This window comes from Perissodus microlepis, chromosome 6 (assembly GCF_051167445.1).
Source record: "Perissodus microlepis isolate ML-2025 ecotype Zambia chromosome 6, ASM5116744v1, whole genome shotgun sequence".
Taxonomy (NCBI): domain Eukaryota; kingdom Metazoa; phylum Chordata; class Actinopteri; order Cichliformes; family Cichlidae; genus Perissodus; species Perissodus microlepis.
Window position 1 is genome coordinate 14,143,599 of NC_140466.1, and position 21,237 is coordinate 14,164,835.

At 42.1% G+C, this 21,237-nt stretch overlaps 1 protein-coding gene across 1 annotated transcript in view; it reads right to left on the reverse strand.

Annotated features, from left to right (window-relative positions):
- The window catches only part of cygb2 (cytoglobin 2), a 45,324-nt gene that overhangs the window by 11,858 nt on the left and 12,229 nt on the right, over positions 1-21,237 (reverse strand). Inside the window, exon 2 of the mRNA XM_084930934.1 lies at positions 575-806. Within this exon, the coding sequence (XP_084787060.1) occupies positions 575-806 (232 nt within the window). The remainder of the gene's footprint in view (positions 1-574; positions 807-21,237) is intronic.

Consider the following 21,237-nt stretch of genomic DNA (forward strand, 5'->3'; position numbering starts at 1 on the left):
TTAAATCCAAAAGAACAAATCATAAATCCAAAAATAAAACTCAACACAGGGTTAGAGATCTGGGACTAAATTAATGCATTTGTTATTATTGGTTTTTATGCCCATGCATGTTTTTACATTATACAGAACAACGATTACAAGATAAACTTGAAAACTTGATGCTCCATAAAATTCTTCCATAATTTGTTTGCATGTGTCTAAGTAAAGATTGAAGCCTCCAGCTTCACAAAAGCTTGAAGTATTTCTATTAAAAACACACACAAAGCAAAACACTGCAGCTACATTTGAGAAATAAAACAGAAAAACAAGTAAAACAGGAATTCTGTCCTGAGTAAAGTGGCAAAAGTGAAATATCCCCCATGATATTAGACTGGTAATTCTTTGGGCTGCTTTGATAATTGAAGGGGCTGCTGAAGCAAGAAAATACCTTTATTAAACTGCTAGTTATTCAGGATAGAGAACCCCTGACAATAATCTTCCCTGCTTTGTTTCGCAGACAACATGTTTAAAAGTGTTTAAAACAAAGTCTGAAAAAAAGAAAAAGCCCAAAAAACGGGTCATTTTCGAAAGTTACCTTAAAGTACACGGGTTCCACTTTGTGTTTGATAGCATGGGCTTTTCCCACCAGGGCCAGCACCGACGACACCTTCTCAGGGTCGTGGAGGTTTTCCACCACACTGTTGATGGCATTCATCACCCTGCAGGCATGCTGCCGGAGTTGGCTGCTCCGTGCCATCTCCTCAGGATCCTCCAGGTGCTGAAACTGGCTAAAATACTGTTTGGCCGATGGGAAGTTGACAAAAAACCTAAAGAGGTGAATAAAATTCATCATTAAAATATGAAAGCAAAATAGCTTTTTTTACATCCAGGTTGATGTGTGTGAATGAATACGTCAGTGTTTTTACATTTTGGACCAGTACTGTCCACAGAGGATGAAGTCTGCTGATCAATTTCTGATTTTTACTTGGGAACCACAAATAACCACATAATAATATATGCAGCACCCCTTTCTAAAACTACCATTTCTAAAAGTAGCAAAAGTCAGTTATTGTTTACAGTTTTTGTTATTTTTCTACACAGACTTAAAAAATCAGATGAGAGAAAGATTCAGAATAAAATACGGCTTATCGTCCCGAACCCCTCATTCATCAAAAGCTTGTACTCAAACATATGACTGTAAGTTAAAAATAATAGTTGAGATTGAACTGTATTTCCATTTCTATCAAAATTCAGGAGCTCCATAGTTCAATTTGATTTTAATTGGTCGCCTTAAGGTGGTTTATATTGTAAGGTAAAATATTAGAAAGAAACTCAAACAACCACACAGACCCCTATAAATAAGCACTTGGTGATGGTAGGAAGGAAAAACTCGATTTGAACAAAAATGTCCTACAAAACCAGGCTCAGGGAGGCATTTGGGGAAGGGGAAAGAGTAAAGAGCAAAAAGAGGCATGAGTTCATTAAGATATGACGTGGTAGGATTATTCGAGATGTGAGGAAAAACATGTTTGTAATCAAATTTAATTCTGACTTTAACAGGGAGCAAAAGAAGAAAAGCTAATATGGGAAACACATGGTTCCCCTTTCCAGTTCCAGTTAGTATTTTTGCTGCAGTGTTCTGGATCTCCTGAAGGTGTTAATACAAGACAATGATGGCGTGAGTCAAATGGAACAAAAGTCCGCTCCTGTATTGATGAGGTAAACGGCTGCCAACATGCCAACATGCACACAAAGATCATGGGCAGGCAACCATCTTCTCACTCGTGGCTGCAAAGCCTATAATGTCTGATCATCCAGCAAATAGCAGAAAAGGGGCCAAAACTGCACTTGCAGCTGGCTCATTTATGATTAATGTCATGAAAAGAAAGCCCCAAAGTTTCCACTACACTTTTAAGGTGTCATCCTTTAAGACTCTGATGACTTGGGGACGAAGCTTTGACATGTCCACTGTAATCATTAAGGACAATTACAGGATTCAGTTTATAACATTTTAAAAACTTGAAGATAAAAAGCTTTTTATTTAAATAACTGAAGACTCTGAGGAACATTTGATTGAATTCACACATTTTCCGTGGAGAGAAAATGTGATTTTAAAGTCTTTGAAACAGAGAAACAAGAAAAAAATAAACTTTTACAAAGTGGAATGAAGTAATCAGTGATCTTCTCTGCTCACTGACAGTAAGTGTACTAACAGGATTTCTTTGAAATGGAAAATATATACTGCACTTCCAGAGGAATTTCACAAAGAATGAGGAAAAGAAGATTTAAAACCCTGAAACCATATATTACAAGGAACAAAAGAATTAGGAAAACAGGAGCAACAAAAAATCTTCATGCTGTTGTTTACGTTTGAATATCTGTGACAGCTAAAACATCTAGCAAGGCTTTATTGGCACAAATCCCATTAGACAACGGCAATAACAGCAGCAGCAATATATCATAATGAGAAGCACACATGCGTCTTAGCATTTGAAGAATGTGTCGACTTTGGCTTTATCCAAATTTACACATGAAATGAATGACCCAAAGCCATTTAGCCACTAAAACTATCATCCCAATGATACCCCAAAGCTTTTAAACTCTCTACATGCCATAAATTTTAATCAACCAGTCTCTCTCTCTCTCTCTCCCTTTCTAAGTTTTTGACAAAAAGTGCAATTCCTTTCTGTAAAGTGTTTAATTCGCCTTGGCACCATCCGTGCGGCAGGAAGTTCCCAGCAGAAACCTTTACATTACAGAAGCACTGATGAGACACTGCAGTCAAGACTGATCAGGCTCTTTGAGTGTAATTGGATGCAGGTGGGCTGAAGAGTGCCGTTTAATTTTCAAGCGTGGTGTATCAGACTGTAGCACGCTGAAAGACACCTACAGATGTTGTAATATTAGAAATACATGTTAAAGCATGTATGTTGTTTAGCTTCAGCAATGTCCTAGTTATGTATGTATGCTGAGATTTAACTGAAAGGTAAAAGATAATTGTTTGCCTTCTCAAATAAATATTATCAAGTAAACTGGTGACATATGCAGGTGGCATGGCCGGTTTGAATGAACTATATGCGATTGATGGTTTTTTTGGCATGTTAGGCTGATTGGGAACCAACTTAGCAATCCTCTGGACGTATTCCACAACTGGTACGAGAGTAACTGCTCAAGGTTTTTGGTTTCCCTTTAGTAAAATCTTTGGCAAACAGTGCCCTGCAACAAAAACCTCATTGTGATTGCTTTGGTTGCTAGAGTTGCCACAGTTGCATGGAAGATGCTGACTTCCATGCAACTCAAATACCCCCAAACAGCAACGATGCTTGACACAAACAAGATCCAGTTGCCTTCTAGGTAAAAGCTGTTTTACCACTAAAAGAACAACTTTTACTTTGAAGGTGAACAGTCTGTTTCCTGTTTGTGCTGCATTTGTCACAGTTTCTCAACAGTCATAGTAGCACTATATGCTACTTGGTAACCACTGAAATTGGTCACAATGGGATCACAGGCCAATCACTGGGCCTATGTAAACGGGGCTTAGCAGTTCATTTTAGAATGAATGCCACAACCACGCGCAGCAGACTGGGAACTACTTATTTTCTAAAAATAAAATAATTTAAAAAATCCTAAAAGTGAAGCAAACTCAGAAGTGGCAGAAACTGAATTCATCTTAAGGCCACTGATTCCAAAGCAAGTGAATCCTCAGACTGCCATGGTATAATGTCTACATTTACAGCATTAAACAACATTTACAGCCTGGTGGAAAAACAGATTTGGTCTTGGATATTTTCCCTCTTCATACGAACTCTGAGATGAATGGCTCTCTTCATTAAGTTGGACCTCTTTGCTGTGTTTGTGCTGTTGAAGACTTTTGGAGTATTTTTTTTTAAAGATTTTCTGACTAATATCGTGGCTGCAAGGTGCAGACCACCCAAGATGTTTATGTTTGGTGAGTACAGTTATAGGGTTTGGCTTTTTTTAGACTGTTGCTTAACCTTGATTAGCTGGTATGTGGGATTGTGTATTGCACCTGTACAGTTTATAAATTCATCTTGTTGCCCTAGCTCACTTGTGTTAGCTGATAAATTACGACTCAGCCTTTTTTATTCATATCACAGAGGTAAAAACACAAAATATTAAAGATTCAAAAATACAGACACAGTGTGTTAGATCAATTTTTATGATGTCTATGAAAATGCCAAACTTTACATCAGAATTATGATGAAAATAAATTGTGATTTATTTTTAATATAAATTCTTCTAAGGCTCAAAGGTGCGTTCCCTTTGATCGTGAGCAGGTAGCTTTCCTGCTTGGCTTCTTGTCAGTGTAATGCAGTTTTCTGTTGTCTAAAAAAGAATATGGCTCACTGTGCTTGTTTGTTTGTCCTCCAATGTTTAATTCTAATATTGCATTTCTAGCACTAATTTGCAAGAATTTGTCTTGATCTCGATCTGATGCAGATCTCCCTCTTTAAATGGGACTACACAACATTTTTATTATTATTCCATCCATATTTTTCCCGTGATCTTCCTCGCTCCACCCTCTTAACAAAACAAAAAACTCATGCTGAAATAAATTAAAGCTTCCAATCCTGACTTCACCATCCACTGGGTGATGTCACATTGGCTTTGTCCATCTTTTGTTTACAGTTATTTACAGCTATGTTATATCTGAAAAATGTTTAGTTTTATCACTCAATATATTGGCTATTTGCAGTAGGGAATAATTTGAACATACAGCAATATGATTCAACTGATTGGTAACAACTGACTTAAAATTTCAGCCTCAAAAAGATGAGCATCTTGGACCACTTTGAGCATTTTGGAGCCACATTTTGTTGTAGCATGATGTTAAAGTAACATTTTAAACCAGCGATCTCAATAAGGCATCTGTAAGAAACTGCTGTATCTTAAAGCCTTTAAAGTCCATTTATTTAAAACATAAATGTAACATTTTAAACATTATACCATGTTAGTAAATGGAGATATTTAGAGATGCATATTTTTTAGCACTGCTGTAGAAGATACGTTTGCCTTGACCTCCTTCCTTGTTGAATTCATGTGAGTTGTTTGTGAAGCAGTACATAATGGCTTTTAATGCGAGAGTCCACAGAAAACATTTAAAGTACCTATAATTTGGTCACAACACATCAAAAAATATTTTGAGGAACATCCAGCTCGTACATTCAATGTTGGCGAAGCCCCATTTGTTGAAATCACAAATGTGTTTTATTTGTCCACAGCTTCCAGCATGAATGGTGTGAATGAGCGGACTCAATAGGAGCGTGTTGGAAAGGTGAGACCTGCATTATTCTGCCAAACCTTCACACTGCACCCTGACATCCTCTAATGTTCACGCACAATGCCAGCTGAAACATTTTCCATTATTCAGAAATCCTGCGTTAAATGTGAGGACGGAGATAATTTCTGATCTGATGTTTTCGCTTTAAAATGAAAACGGACAAGACAGTTTTATTTTTAATGTCGTCCCTATTCCTGTTAAAACTCTAAATCTATTTCTTTCACCTGTACTTTAATTTCACTTGCTGACTCCAAATCTGAAAACAGTTTTTGTCTAGTACGTCCCTTTTTTAGTTATGATGTTCCAAGTAGTAGACAATTACAATGACTGGACATAAAGAGCAATGGCGTTCAGAAATTAAAAAATAAGTTTGATCTCCAGACAAGTGAAGCCAAAATATTAAAGAAGCCCTTTTTGCTGATCCTGTGAACCGATGCTTGACTGAATCAGCAGCACAGGGAGCATTAGTGCAGGTTGTCCAAAATTTTCCTGGCAGTCACAGAGCACACAATTATGCTGAGCTTTAACATGCTGAAGACATATTAGCTAATGAGTGCCAGAATTTCACTTTTTACATTCTGCACTCAGCTTTTTTTCCACCAGATCTGTCAGATTCATGTCAGTGATGAGCATGGGAAAAGAACAAGATATAAAAGGGATGGAAAAATTATATTTAATCCAAGCATGATGGGTGACTACTGTTGAGTCTTACAAAGAGAGACAGATGCACAGTGCTAGTGCCTCAAACATTTTTAAGCATGCTGTTTTATTTTGAGCTAAATTAAAAGAAATGCACTTCAACGAGTTTCTAGCATCGTTTTGTGGTTTGTTTTTAGAATTCCAGGCATTTTAACAATATTCAAAAATGTTAAAACTCCACTAATATGTACCTAAAACATAACATAATATATATATGCATATGTAACATTATAAAACCCTAGCTTTAGACTTAATGTTAAATGGCCTGTATTTGTATAGCACTTTACTAGTCCCTAAGGACCCCAAAGCACTTTACACAACCAGTCATCCACCCATTCGTGATGGCAAGCTACATTGTAGCCACAGCCACCCTGGGACACTGGCGCCACCGGGCCCTCTGACCACCACCAGTAGGCAACGAGTGAAGTGTCTCGCCCAAGGACACAACGACCGAGACTGTCCAAGCTGGGGCTCGATCCGGCAACCTTCCGATTACAAGGCGAACTCCCAACTCTTGAGCCACGATCGCCTCCGATGTTAGAAATGTCATAGATTTGCGCGTAGACTCATTGCACTCTTTGTTCGGTAGTGCTAGATTTTTCCTTCAGAAGTTGCTTCATTTTTCATGGCAAGGTTTCAACAAGATGCTCTAAACATGCCTTACAGATTTTGGTCTATGACATCATAGCATCACACTGTTGCTTCAGATTTGTTGGCTGCACGTCCGTGATGTGGATTTCTCGTTCTAACATATCCAAAGACCAAAGCTTCTCTGTGGGATTCAGAGCTGGTGACTGTGGAGGCCGTTGGAGTACAATTAACTCATTTTCATGTTCAAGATACTTGTTGAGAGAATTTGAAGTCTGTGACATGGAGAGCATTATCCTGCTCGATTCAATTCAATTTTATTGATATAGTGCAAAATCACAACAATAGTTGTCTCATGGCGCTTGATAATGTAAGGTAAACACCCTACAATAATACAATGAAACCCCAACAAGCAGATGATCCCCTATGAGCAAGCACTTTGGTGACGTTTTTTTGTAAACAGAAGGAAACCTCTGGCAGAACTAGGCTCAGGGTCCAAAGTGTGCTGAGAAAAGATCCCTCACAGCATTACCACCCCCAGCTTGAACATTTGTTTGGCTAATTAGATATTTGCATTAACAGGCAGGTGAAGAGGAGTGCCTAATGAAGTGCCTGGTGAATGCATTTGATTACACAAAAAGGTTCTAGTTAAATTATGTCCTCATAATCATCAGTTTTACTCATGACCATAAATACAGAGGTTTATAGCACTGGACATTTCAGTCCCGACCAAAAGTGGCAAACCAACCAACCAACTGATGAATCTGACAGGGAAGCAGAACATTGTTCTCAAACAGAGAAGGAAGCAAGTATTTTCAAAGCTTTGCCTCAAAGCTCTACTACAGAACAAAATGATTTATCTCTGATGTCCCTGTAGTGGGTTTGAGTTCTGACCAGTACCTAAAATCAGAGTTATTTTAGGTGAAGTAAATTCCATTCTTCAACCACCATGGTAGACTTAAGTATGGAGATAAACAAAGAGAAACTAAAACATCTTGTGGGATTCTAGTCACAAAGATTTGTTTTGACAAAGGGTTTGACAGTTTTCATCGCAGCAGCCTGTGGCCTCGCAGCAGCTCGGTGTGCGTGTGTGAGAGCGTTTCCACAAGCCTGGCTGCAGGAGGATGGCACAGATTAAGTACTGCTGGTTTTCACAGACAATGCAAAGCGTAGCTGTTAACACAACGCTTTTGAAATTTACATACAATGAGTGCAGCGACTGAAACAGATGGATTTAAATGCGCACACACACACACTTCTGCTCTGGCCCAGTTTAATTCTTCTCATTGCTTGAGCTAACTAAATTCCTCGTACCGTTATTTCCCCGCTGGAGTTTTGCCCTCAGCAGCTCTGCGACAATGCATCCACATCCCCCAGATCCTGTGTCATGCTAGGCTTACAAACACTTGTGTCGCATGCAGAGCCTCTAGCTTGGCTCTACCAGTTGTCACGATACGTAAACAGTCTGTATAATTCAGACGCTCTCTGCTCTGATTAGACAAACATGAAAGTTAACTGTAGCGCTTAGAGAAAACAAGACTCCTCTCTGATGTTTTCTCTGTAGAAAAAAATTGTTTCTGTGCCAATCCTCTTGTGTTGGAATGATAAATGTTTAATTCTCTGTAGCCAAGCCATGGTTGTATAGTACATTACAGGAAACATGGCAGGAATACAAGGGGAACATCACTTTGCACAGAAAAAACCTTGTTCTGATCTGAAATCTCAGCGAGCAAAAGGCTCTGTCACAGTTTCAAAAACAGACTCTAAAGATTTGAATGATTCAACTGTTTCTTTTTTTTTATTTCAGGCACATTTGTTTTGGCCTAAGCATTATTCAGCCCTGTATCTCAGGAATTTTGTTTTTTTTGAATGATTCACAAGACACAGGGGGGAAAAGTGTGACTGTTATGTAACAAGATGGAGGATAGTTAAATATATTAAACCGGCTGAACCAGATCACTATTTAATAAAAGTCTACAGAGGAAATGCTAGCTGTCCTTTAATTCACTTTATATGTAAATAATAGCTGTAAATCTTTCAGTGTGACGAGAAAAATGATCAGTTGTCAGCACACACATATTTTTACGGTTGAAGTGTCTGCTTTACCCTCCCCAGGCCTGGCTATCATGACCCTGGGTCTAACTTTAGGTTTTCTTTAACTTTTGAGGGGTTTTTTCAGATGTCAATAATTTTATTTATTGATCTTCATTTCTTCTTGAGCATTTTTGGAACCTTTAGTTTATCATATAATTTAGTCTCAACTTTTATTTGTTTACTGCAGTGTCTTCTGTCTCACCTCCCTGTGTCAATTTCTCTTTAACTTTATTCTTGAGTCTATTTTTCCCTGCGTATGTAATCTCACTTCCTCTTCTATTTTGGCAGTTACTTGCCTCTGTTGTCTTGTGCTTTACTTCACCTCCTGTCTTGATTGTTTGCATCTGTGTCTTGTTTTCCCCAGCAGTGTCCACTTTCATTGATTTTCCCTTCTTGCTGTAGATCACTATCTTTCCCTGAGTCTCTAAATCCACATTTATTGGTAACTTGAACAAAATTCTGTTCCACATACAAATTTTGATGACCGTTAAGTTGAACATGACACATGAAACAAATGCAAACAGAGAACGTGACATTTTCATCCAAAGAATTCGGATTTATAATGAACCTTTTTAGAAAACAGATCTCAATAATCGCAGTAAGTGTGACAACGTGCATGCAAAGTTTTGTTCAGATTACCCCACCTGTTAAGGCAGGGATACATTACATAGGTATACATACATATGCCACAATAATTACAATACACATTTTCTGTAATTGCAAAGCATGAAAAAAAATAAATTCTGAAGCCAGTATACAACCTGTCTATTAATGTTCTTACTTAGGACATGATAGTAAATATACATATATATATATATATATATATATATATATATATATATATATATATATATATATATATATATATATATTAGGGGTGCAACGATACTCGTATCGATATTGAACCATTCGATACAGTGCTTTCGGTTCGGTACGCATATGTATCGAACAATACAAAATTTGTAATTTATTTTATCAACTTTCCTTCTGACGATGCTGTCTGTGTTGAGCGCTCAGTGGATCTGCGCTCGACAGGCAAGCTAGCGAGACAGAAGTTAAGCTCTCCTTGCAACATGGCAAATTGAACCTCCCCCACCCTTATTCAGATGTGGCGTTTGGAATTATTTTGGTTTTCATGTGACGTATGACCCTGAAGGTAAGCACGTCAGGGACTAAAGTAAAACAGTATGGATGTGCCACGCAATGCTCAATTACATGGGTGGGAACTAGTGTGTTAGCGCAGTTAGCTCGTTAACGTGTTGGCCGTCTAGCCCCACGCACGGGGCGATCAGGGGTAGCTCGTTAACGGAGATTTGCCGTGTTGTGGCGTTAAGGTCATTTCAACGAGATTAACGCTGACAGCACTAGTGGGAACACAACGAATATGACTGCACATTTACGCCGACGTCATCCTAGTGCAAAGACAAGTGGAAGCAGACAAAAACAACAAGCACGCATGCTACAAACTTTACCCGAGTTATTTAGACAGCCGTTAGCACATGATTCTCCTTATGGGGACCTGATATGTTTAATATGCTGCTGAGAATATAGCCCAGAAGAAGCGTATAGTATAGCTTTTATTTTGGAAAGCGCCATTTCTCTGTAATAAACTCTCTTTTCCAAAGATGAGTGATTCCTCAATCAGATACAGGGCTCGCAAAATCGCTAGCCGGACGCCCCGGGGCTAGCGATTTTTCCAGTCGGGCTACCAAAATCTATCTCTGCCCGTCGGGCTATCGTAGGAAGGAAAAATATATGTCAATGCTTTTGCATTCTTTCGGAAATGTAGCTGGGTAATTATGTCATTGGCATCGGTGAGCCACTGTCAATATGTGACATATTGAAATCGCGTTTGAATTTGCGCTTGTTTTTTGCTTTCACTTTGCAATCACGCAAACTGTGTACAGAGAGCGACAGTACTGATTGGTGAGTGACGATAATTTGCGCACCAATTCCTCTGACATCGTCTTATCAATCGTTAGCTTACTATGCAAACATGACAAGTGAATTCTCCCGCAGCAAGCTTAAACATGTGAGAGGTTGATCGTGCAGAGAATCGCTGAGCGTTATGTGAGTGCGTGTGTAAAAGCAGCAGGATATATATTTTAGTTCTGCTGAGCCAAATAAGACAGGTCAGGGTGAAGAAGTGACAGCCAAAGAAAAGCTTACCACAAAACGGAAAAGTTATGACAAATCAGACTATAAGGCAAAAAGAAAGTGCAGCTTTATGGTTTCATGGACAAAAGAATTTCTGTGGCTGCAATATGACGAGCTATATAACCAGGGGTGCACATAAGTGGTCCGCAGGTGCGCATTCGCTGTCAAAATAAAAAACGCACACAAGATAAGAAGTTGCAACGCGTGTTTGCGTACATAAGATTTTCTGGAGGAGGACAGACATTTGTTTAGAACTCTTAAAAATGTCGAAGAAGCAAGCTCCTTTAAGCAATTACTTTGGTTTTCCTCTACCTCCAAAGAAATGTCAGAAGGAGTCCGAACCACAAAAGAAGCACGTATTCTCGGAAAAGTGGTTGCAGGAGGTGAGCTGGCTTCAAACAAATGATGAACGCACAGAGATTTGGTGCGGAATGTGCCGTGAAAATCCCACTCTAGCGGACAAAAACAGTGCCTTTTATATCTCCGCAAACGCGCGTTGCAACTTCTTATCTGGTGCGCGTCTTTTATTTTGACAGCGAATGCGCACATGCGGACCACTTATGTGCACCCGTGTAAATAACATAATGTTCTGCCGGGTGTGTTGTTGGTTTTCCCTCAATTTCTGAGTCGACAAGCGCCTTTGTTACTGGGACCAGTCATTTTAAGAAAGGCCCCCATTAGAACCCATGAGAAATGCAAGAAATGCATTATTGCTCAGTCTGCAATATCTTTCCCAGAACAAACACCAATTGCAAATAACATACTAAAAATAAACCTGAAAATCAGTTTAAAACAGCGTACTATGTTGCAAAGAGTGAACTACCACTGGCAAAATTTAGCAGTCTTTGCAAACTTCAAAAAGCAAATGGCCTAGATCTTGGTTCCACTTGCCTCTTACTCGTGACTTCAGTGGAAATTTCAAATTCAGGATCTGACACAGACTGATTCATGTCCTACACAGTTCTTACAAGTTCATAGAAATTTCTGTTCAATTAGAACCAAGTATTTGAGTTGATGATTGTAATTTTTATACAATGTTGTAATTTGTTTTTCAACAATTTTTTGATTAATGTTTTGTTTCCTTTGTGGAGGTATGTAATAACGACAGGAGAGGTCTCAGTGTCTCACTCCAACTTTATTAACTGACTCTCAGAACTTCACATATAGTAAGCGCCAAAATCTCCACCCCAGCACTTCCCTTCAACTTGGGTGTGAGTGGAGCCACCTGGTGGTCCGCCACACATACCCCCCCCCCCCACCTGAACACACAGTTAGGTCTCTATTCAGTCCAGGACCCTGGGCCTAAGCAAACGACCCGAACGACTGAACCTGGGAGGGAGAGAACAGGCAGAGGAAGGTCCATCCTGTGAACGAGGCTGGTGAAGGCGACCAGGAAGGGCAGGAGGAGGCTCAAACGCCGGTGGTCCGGGGGTAGTCCTGGGGGGAAAACCAGAGTCTGTCAACCCCATCGAAGGAGGGCGGCCACGGCGAGGGGCCTGGGCCGGCACTACATTACTGTCCGGAAGAACATGTGCAGGTTTAAGTCTGTCAACACACACAGTCTCCCTTCGACCCCCAAAATCCAAAACAAAATGTTTCTGGCCCGGTTCGATAACCCTGAATGGGCCGTCATACAGCGGCCGCAGCGGTGTCCTGTGGGCATCGTGCCTGACAAAAACAAACTTAGCAGTCTCTAAAGTCTTTGGAACAAAAGTGTCAGGCACGCAATGGTGCACCGGACCAGGAACCCGAAGCGAGTGCAAAAGCGGGTTGAGAGATAGCACCGATGGATCGAAGCAGGGAGGAGGATTTTCGGGCAAGAATTCTCCAGGCACGCGGAGGGGCTGACCAAACACTAGCTCAGCTGGGGAAGCGCCGAGATCCTCCTTAACCGCAGAGCGCAGCCCAAGCAAAACCCACGGGAGGCGGTCAACCCAATTGCCATCCTTTAAGGACGCGCGAAAGGCAGCCTTAAGCGACCGGTGGAACCGTTCACACATCCCATTAGCTTGCGGGTTGTATGCGGTTGTGCGGTGGACTTTAGCCCCCAGTCCATCAGCCATGGCCGACCAGCTCGGAAATGAACTGGGGGCCTCTGTCTGACGTAATGTCCGCGGGTGTGCCGAAACGCGAGACCCAGGTTGACAAAAACGCCTTGGCCACCACTGCTGCGGTAGTGGACGCCAGGGGGACTGCCTCTGGCCACCTGGTGGTCCGGTCAACAACAGTCAAAAGGTGCGTAAAACCTTGTGACTGCGGCAGAGGACCCACCAGATCGACATGCACATGATCGAAACATTTGCCGGGTATGAAGAACGGCTCCAGGGGCGCCTTGGTGTGTTTATGAACCTTCACACGCTGGCAGGGAATGCACGCCGACGCCCATTCCTTAACAGATTTGCGAAGGCCTGGCCAAACAAATTTAGAGCTGACCAGTTTAACAGAGGCCCGGACCCCCAGATGAGAGAGAGCATGTACCGAGTCAAAAACTTGACGACGCCAGGAAACGGGAACCACTGGGCGAGGGCGGCCGGTGGAAACGTCACAGACCAGGAGGGGACCACTGTCCTGCACGGGTCTGTCCTCCAATATGAGGCCCGTCTGGGTGGATTTAAGCGCAAGGATGTCCGGGTCACCGCTCTGATCGGCAGCCATGGCGGAGTAGTCTATGCCGAGAAAGACGGGAGAAACCAGCGCACGGAACAAACAGTCAGCCACATGATTGGATTTACCAGCCACGTGCCGAATGTCCGTGGTAAACTCAGAAATGGCTGCCAACTGGCGCTGCTGGCGTGCACTCCATGGATCAGAAACCTTGGACATAGCAAACGTCAAGGGTTTGTGGTCCACGTATGCGGTAAAGTGACGACCCTCGAGAAAAAAACGGAAACGACGAGTCGCCAGGTGGAGCACCAGTAGCTCCCTGTCAAAAACGCTGTAATTGCGTTCGCTGTCACGCAGCGTACGGCTGAAAAAGGCGAGCGGTTGCCAGACACCCGAGATTCGCTGTTCCAGCACCGCACCCACCGCTATGTCCGACGCATCGGTGGTCAACGCAATCGGCGCTGAGGGGGATGGGTGGGCCAGAAGGGCAGCATTAGCTAACGCTGACTTAGCATCAGAAAACGCTTGGATGCTTTCCGGAAACCAGTCAACGGAGTCATTAGCTTTCTTACCTTTTAACGCCCCATGAAGGGGCTTCAGCAGATGTGCCGCTCTGGGGAGAAAACGGTTGTAAAAATTCACCATCCCCAAAAATTCCTGCAGTGCCTTAACATTCGTGGGACGCGGAAATTCCGAAACAGCTCGGACTTTGTCAGGCAACGGAACCGCGCCGTCGGCGGAAATACGGTGCCCAAGGAAATCGAGAACCGGCAACCCAAACTGGCATTTAGACGGATTAATAATCAGTCCATGCTCCGCCAAACGCTGAAAAACCTGACGCAGATGGAACATGTGCTGCTCCTTCGAGCTGCTGGCCACCAGCATATCTTCAAGATATACAAAAACAAAGGGCAGCCCGCGCAAGACCGAGTCCATCAACCGCTGGAAGGTTTGGGCGGCACCTTTCAGGCCAAACGGCATGTGCAGAAACTCGAAAAGGCCGAAAGGTGTAATTACGGCGGTTTTGGGGACATCCTCCGCGCGCATGGCAAATTCTTCCCGAGTGACAGCCAGTTTGGCAGGGTCGAGGCGGCGCGCACGCGAACACCGGGGGCCCTACTGTAGTTATGTAATGCTCCACCCCATGCTTCGTCACCGTGCTCGAGAAAGTGGGGACAGTGAGTGAGGGAAACTCAGAAAGCAAACACTGAAAAACGTCACCCGAGTTAGCATGCACCACGGGCTGAGCACCCCGAGTCAAACAGGGTAATGAGGAAAATGACACAGCATCAATTAAACGTCTGTTAGCAACATCAACCAGCAGTCCGTGAGCACAAAGAAAATCAGCGCCTATTATAGGCACAGAGCTAGCAGCAACAACAAAGTTCCACTGAAAGTCACGGTCATGAAAGCAAACAGTCACCAACCTTTCACCGAAGGTTTTGATGGGAGAGCCATTAGCCGCTGTTAGCAATGGCCCGCAGCCTTCAGCTAGCCTGTCCGAGCCAGCCGGGGGAAGAAGGCTCTTCTGTGAGCCGGAGTCTACTGTGAGCCGGAGTCTACCGTGAGCCGGAGTCTACCAGGAAACGCCTCCCCGAGCGTGAGCGTAAGAAAAGCAGCCTTTCCTTGTTGCCAGCGGTCGCGGCTGCTACAGAGCGCTGACATGCCCGTTTCCCTGGGTCTGGAAACTGCAAGGCCGGAGACAGCGCCGTGCCTTCGCTCCAAAACGCTGGTGATAAAAGCAAAGCCCTTTTCCGCGGTGCCGCCGTGCAGCGATTCCGGCCACCGTGGACGAGTCGGAGGGCCCCTGGAGCATCGGTGAGGGGGCGGGGGAAAACGCTGGTGAGTCCTGAACAATCGCCTGGACGCCGAAACTCCTGGTAGCCAGGAGGATGCGATCCGCCTCTTCCGCAAGGGAGCGGTAATCCTTCGTGGCCAATAGCGGGGAGTTGGCAAGGCCAGCGCGCACTGGAGCCGGCAGCTGTCGGAGAAAGAGGTGGGTGAATAGAAATCCTCCGTCATCTGCGCCCAGCAAGGACAGCATGCTCTCCATGAGCTCGAGAGCGGTGCCGTCGCCCAGGCCCGCGAGGGAAAGGAGTTACAGGCCCGCTCAGCATCAGAGAGAGAGTAACGCCGCAGCAGCAGCGCCTTGAGGGCGGCGTACTTGCCTTGGGCTGGGGGGTCCCGGAGGAGAGTCATCACGCGGCGGGTTGACAGCGGGTCAAGTGAGGCTACCACATGGTGGTATTTAGTATCGTCGGCTGAAACTCCACGAAGAGCAAACTGAGCTTCTACGTGCACGAACCATGAAGGAGGATCGTGAAGCCAAAAATCCGGCAATTTAAGCGCCACAGCAAACGCAGCCATTGGCGGAGGTGAAAGTCCGGCGGCAGCCGATGCTTCCAGGCGGGAGCTGGCTTCGTCCCCAGCACTTCCCTTCAACTTGGGTGTGAGTGGAGCCACCTGGTGGTCCGCCACACCTTTACAATATTATACTTTAATGTATAATATTGTAAAGGAAACAAAACAGGAAACAAAACATCAATCAAAAAATTGCTCTCTTTTTTTATTCGGGCTACTTAAATTTATTTTGGGCTACCAAAAACTGAAGAGTCCCTGCCCGAAGGGCTACCAGGGATTTTGAAATTTTGCGAGCCTTGAGATATATATATTTTTTTTATTACTTTTTTGTTTCAGCAACATTAAATTTAAAAACTGTACTTTTGAGTTAAAATATATATTTATAATTTTAATAAATGACAAATTAAAAAGGCATGAACATTTTTTTTTGTATCGAAAAAATATCGAACCGTGACACCAAAGTATCGAACCGAACCGTGAATTTTGTGTATCGTTGCACCCCTAATATATATATATATATATATATATATATATATATATATATATATATATATATATATATATATATATATATATGTATATATATGTATATATATGTATATATATATTAGTGAAGAAATCTGTCTTGCTTCAATTGAACCTTTCATGTTTAACTGGTTGTAACATTGTAAACAACTGTAAGAGTTTAACTTTGTTTTTTGTTTTGTTTTTCTATCATTATACAAATGCACAAGGCATAATAAATCTTTCCTATTCTGTCACCCTCCTGAACACGGCCATTGCATTACATTTAAAATGAAGTATCTCAAAGTTTTTCCACCCAGCATAATTAAAGAGGCTTGAGGGACTTCACAGAGAGGTGTACAAACGGAGGAGAACACGATGGACCACAGTGACTATCTGATAAGTTTCGGTGCATGTTTAGCACTTTGGAGAGCTCTGAACACATTCCTGCACCTGTCTCTGCATTTAAATGAAGTCATCAAAGATAAGCAGCACCATTAGCGACGGTTGTTAATTGTACTTTGATTACACTGGAAGGGTTCGTCTAATTCTTTGAAGCACCACGAACAACCTTGAGCCTCACTGCTGGAATTTCAAGGACATCTTTTTTTCACAAGACAAACTCTTCAACAACACGCCGCCGGCTTAATTACCGACTAATTAAAGGAACCCATGTAGTCCAGATTTTAGAAGCTCTACAGTCAGATAGCTGCAGGAAGTTAAAAAAAAAAAGAAAAAGGAAATGACTAATTAACTAAGTTATTATTATTTATCTGTAATATCCACAACTCCTGAACGGACTGCCATGAAACCTTATAAAGACATTAATGAGCTTCAATCTGGGACAGGAGTTAACCAAATTATTTGTGGGGTACCCCTTTTTTAAAATATTGATTATATACTTTAGCCCACACTTTAACTATATATATAGTTAAAGTGTTAGTATTTTGCTCAAATGTGTCAGACATGTTTTGTATGTCACTGAAAATTATTTGGAATTCCTCAAAAGTTCTTTAAAACAAAGAAGCTCTTTGTATCATTAGGGGTTTTGGAAATCAAAAGGAAACTGACGGGGACATCAAACACAAAATATGTTACGTTAAAATTTAATTAATTCATGGAGCAAAACTTTGAGGTGTGGCTAATTATGTATTAACACAGAAAAAGGAACGACATGCTGACTGTTTAAAGAAAAAACTTGCTAGTGATTCTGTTTAAAACAAGAGCCGTGCACGTATTGGATCACTCACTCATACTTTCCTAACGTTTCTTACAGTGTGGAACTGTCTTGCCTCGACCTTTAAAACAATTAATTTAATTATTTTATCACAAAAACACAGATTACTAGTAATCATTCCAGCTGAGGGGTGCGCTATGAAGATTAATGAGATACTGAGCTATGTTGAGCTTGAAGAGTTTTCTGCGCCATGTCTAAATAACCGTGGTAACTTATGCCGACCCTGTGACCTAGGGCCCAGGTTGGAAGTGCCACGTTTTCACTGATTCTTTTATTTCCAGTGTGTTTTAAGTGCAATACATATTCTCTACTATATTTGTTACATGTTCAGCCAATCCTCAGTAACACCAACTGTACAATCGGCGAAAATGTATGAATGTCTTCTGCTTACTCCTAATAGTGCTAAAAGTCTCTCTTACATTACTGGAGCTGAAGCTAACAGAGCTCAGAAAAAAATCTATTTTGAAAATCCATCAGTGGCATTTGTAAGGAATTTATTGCCAACAATATTCCAAACTAAAGTCTTATCCCCGTCTCCTTTTGTAGGCTACAGGAAACTTACGAATCCGAACATGCGGAGTAACACTGGATGTTTTAATGTGCAGCTATGATGTTAGGAATAAATAGCACTGAGTAGTAAAACATAACAGGAGATTGTAGTTATTTTTCTGCTCAGCTTGCTTGTGATGATTATGAATTCACAAGATTAATGATCTTCTCTCTCGTTTTATTTGCAGCCCCAGTGTTGCATTCGTTTCTTTATCACTAGTTCCTCTGATAATGCCTCTGATTTGAGTAGATGGTGCTCAGTTGATTAATTTGTGCAGAAGAGAAGTCAAGGGATGCATCAAGCACCTCCTTTTCCTTTTTATGTGAGTGACACAGAGCCTGAAGCAGAAAGACTGGGTTAAGAAAGAAAGTTGATAACCAATACACCTACCGTCCCTGACTGGGGTATTAGTGAAGAAAGCCTGGCTCTGTAGTACACCTTTCAGATCTACTGTTTAACCCCCACTTGATGAAATATATATATTCTCCTCTGCCAAGGAGGTTGTTTTTGGTAGTATTTGTATGTGTGTCATCATTATGTTTGTAAATGCAGCAATGGAAAACGTTTTCAATGAATTCTGACAAAACTTTGCAGGAGTGTAGAGTGAGGTCATGTTAACAATCCATTAAACCAGAATCTATTATTATTACAAGTACGGTGTATATTGACAACACATAGAATGTACCATATAAAGATTTCACATTACTTTAAACTCTTCTTCAAGGTCATATGGTCAAACTCTAATAAAATGCCTTTTATCTTGACAACTATGCTTTCAATATGCCTTTGTTTGTATTGGCAATATTTTGGAAATGATACTGGTGTACGGTGATTTTAAATACTGCATTATAGCAGTATTATATCTAAACATAATGTCAAATTTGACCTCTGATCTCATGTTTACATTTCATATCTGCTTTTTTTTTTCAAGTTGACCCCAAAACACCTTATATATATATATACATGCCATTTCTGCTCCTTGTATCCACAATTTCTTGTATCCACGATTCTTTCGATCACCACCCACAGCTCGTGACCATAGGTGAGGGTAGGGACATAGATCAAACGGTTTTACACTCAACTCTCTCTTCATCATTATGGACCGTCTGTCAATCGTCTGTCGATCTCCCGCTCCCGTCTCCTGTCACTCGTGAACAAGACCCTGAGATACTTAAACACCTCCATTTGGGGCAGGAACTCATCCCTGCTCTGGAGTGGGCACTCCACCCTTTTCCAGCTGAGGACCAGGGCCTCAGATTTGGAGGTGCTGATTCTCATTCCCACCACTTCACATTCGAACCATTCCAGTCCGAGCTGGAGGCCATCACCTGATGAAGCCAACAGAACTACATCATCTGCAAAAGCAGCAATGACATTCTGAGACAATCCAAGTGGAAGCCTTCCACCACCTGGCTACACCTAGAAATTCTGTCCATTAAATGAATGATGAATGACTGATGACAATTATGAACAGTATCATGACAAAGGGCAGCCATTACCCACCAGAAACAAGTCTGACTTATTGCCAGCAATGCAGACCAAGGATGAAGAGCTGGTCCAGTGCTCCATGACCAGGACAAAAACTGCATTGTTCTGAGGTTCAACTAACAGACGGACTCTCTTTTCCAGTACCCTGGTATAGACTTTCCCAAGGAGGCTGAAGAGTGTGATCCCCCTATAGTTGGAACACACCCTCTGGTCCCCCTTTCTTAAAGATGGGAACCACCACTTTGATCTGCCAATCCAAAGGTACCACCCCTGATCTCCATGCAACGTTGTAGAGGCATGTCAACCAAGACAGCCCTACAACATCTAGAGCCTTCAGGAACTCAGAGCGAACCTCATCCACCCCAGGGGCCCTGCCACCAAGGAGTTGTTTAACTGCCTCAGTGACCTCACCCCCGCAGATAGACGAGTTGATTAAGGAGGTCCTCGAAGTACTCCTTCCACCTTCGGCAATGGAGGTGCTGAACATGGTCCATTCTGACTTAATGTCCCTAGTCTCCCTCAGAATGCCATTGAAGCTCTGTCGGAGGTGTGAGTTGAAGATCTTGTGAACTAGGGCCTTTGCCAGGCGTTCCCAGCACACCCTCACAATATGTTTAGATGCACCAGGTCTGTCCAGCATCCTCCCCTGCCACCTGATCCAACTCACTACCAGGTGGTGATCAGTTGACAGCTCAGCCCCTCTCTTTGCCCAAGTGTCCAGAATATATGGCCGCAGGTCTGATGACACAATTACAAAATCGATCATTGACCTACAGCCTAGGGTGTCCTGGCATCAAGTACACTTATTGAAACCCCTATGTTCAAACATGGTGTTCATTATGGACAAACTGTGGTTTGCACAGAAGTCCAGTAACAAAACACAGCTCGGGTTCACATCCAGGAGGCCGTTCCTCCCAATCACATACATCCAGGTCTCACTGCCGTTGCCCACATCTGTTGAGTGTTGAAGTCTCCCAGTAGGACAACATGAGTCCCCAGGTGGTGCACCCTCAAGCAGCCCGCCCAGGGACTCCAAGAAGGCCAGGTACTCTGAACCGTCATTTGGTGCATAAGCACAGACGACAGTCAGGACTCGTTCCCCAACCCGAAGGCGCAGAGAACAAACCCTCTCATCCACCAGGAGAAACCACAACTTACAGGCAATAAGCTGAGGGATACTAGGATACCCACCCCAGCACGCCGCCTCTATTAATGTTATTTACAAATCAGTAGCTATTATCTATGACCTACTCTAATATAATGTTTGTGTAATCAAAGTAAACATCTGTAATGCTACCCTTATGTGATTTTTACTGCACTACGAACTTTAAGTAATTTTAAAAGAAAAAAGAAAACAAATTAAATATATACAAAACACAATACTATTCCCTTAAAAGTAAATAATGCTCAAAGCGAGCTGCTTTGGCAGAGGTGTGCTTCTGGTGTGCTTTTTGTTGATTTTTTTTTTTTTTATTATTTACACAAATAATGTTTATATCTAAACAAAAGTTATTTCCAGACTGTGACTAAAAGTTATTTCTCAAATCCAGGAGATCAAATTACAAAGAGGTAATTTCACATTGCAAAAAAGGTTTTAAAAAGCAAAAGAGGGGTTTTAGAAGATTTATGGCTTTATTGCTGGTCTTTTTGTTTTCCAAAAGAAAGAATATTAAT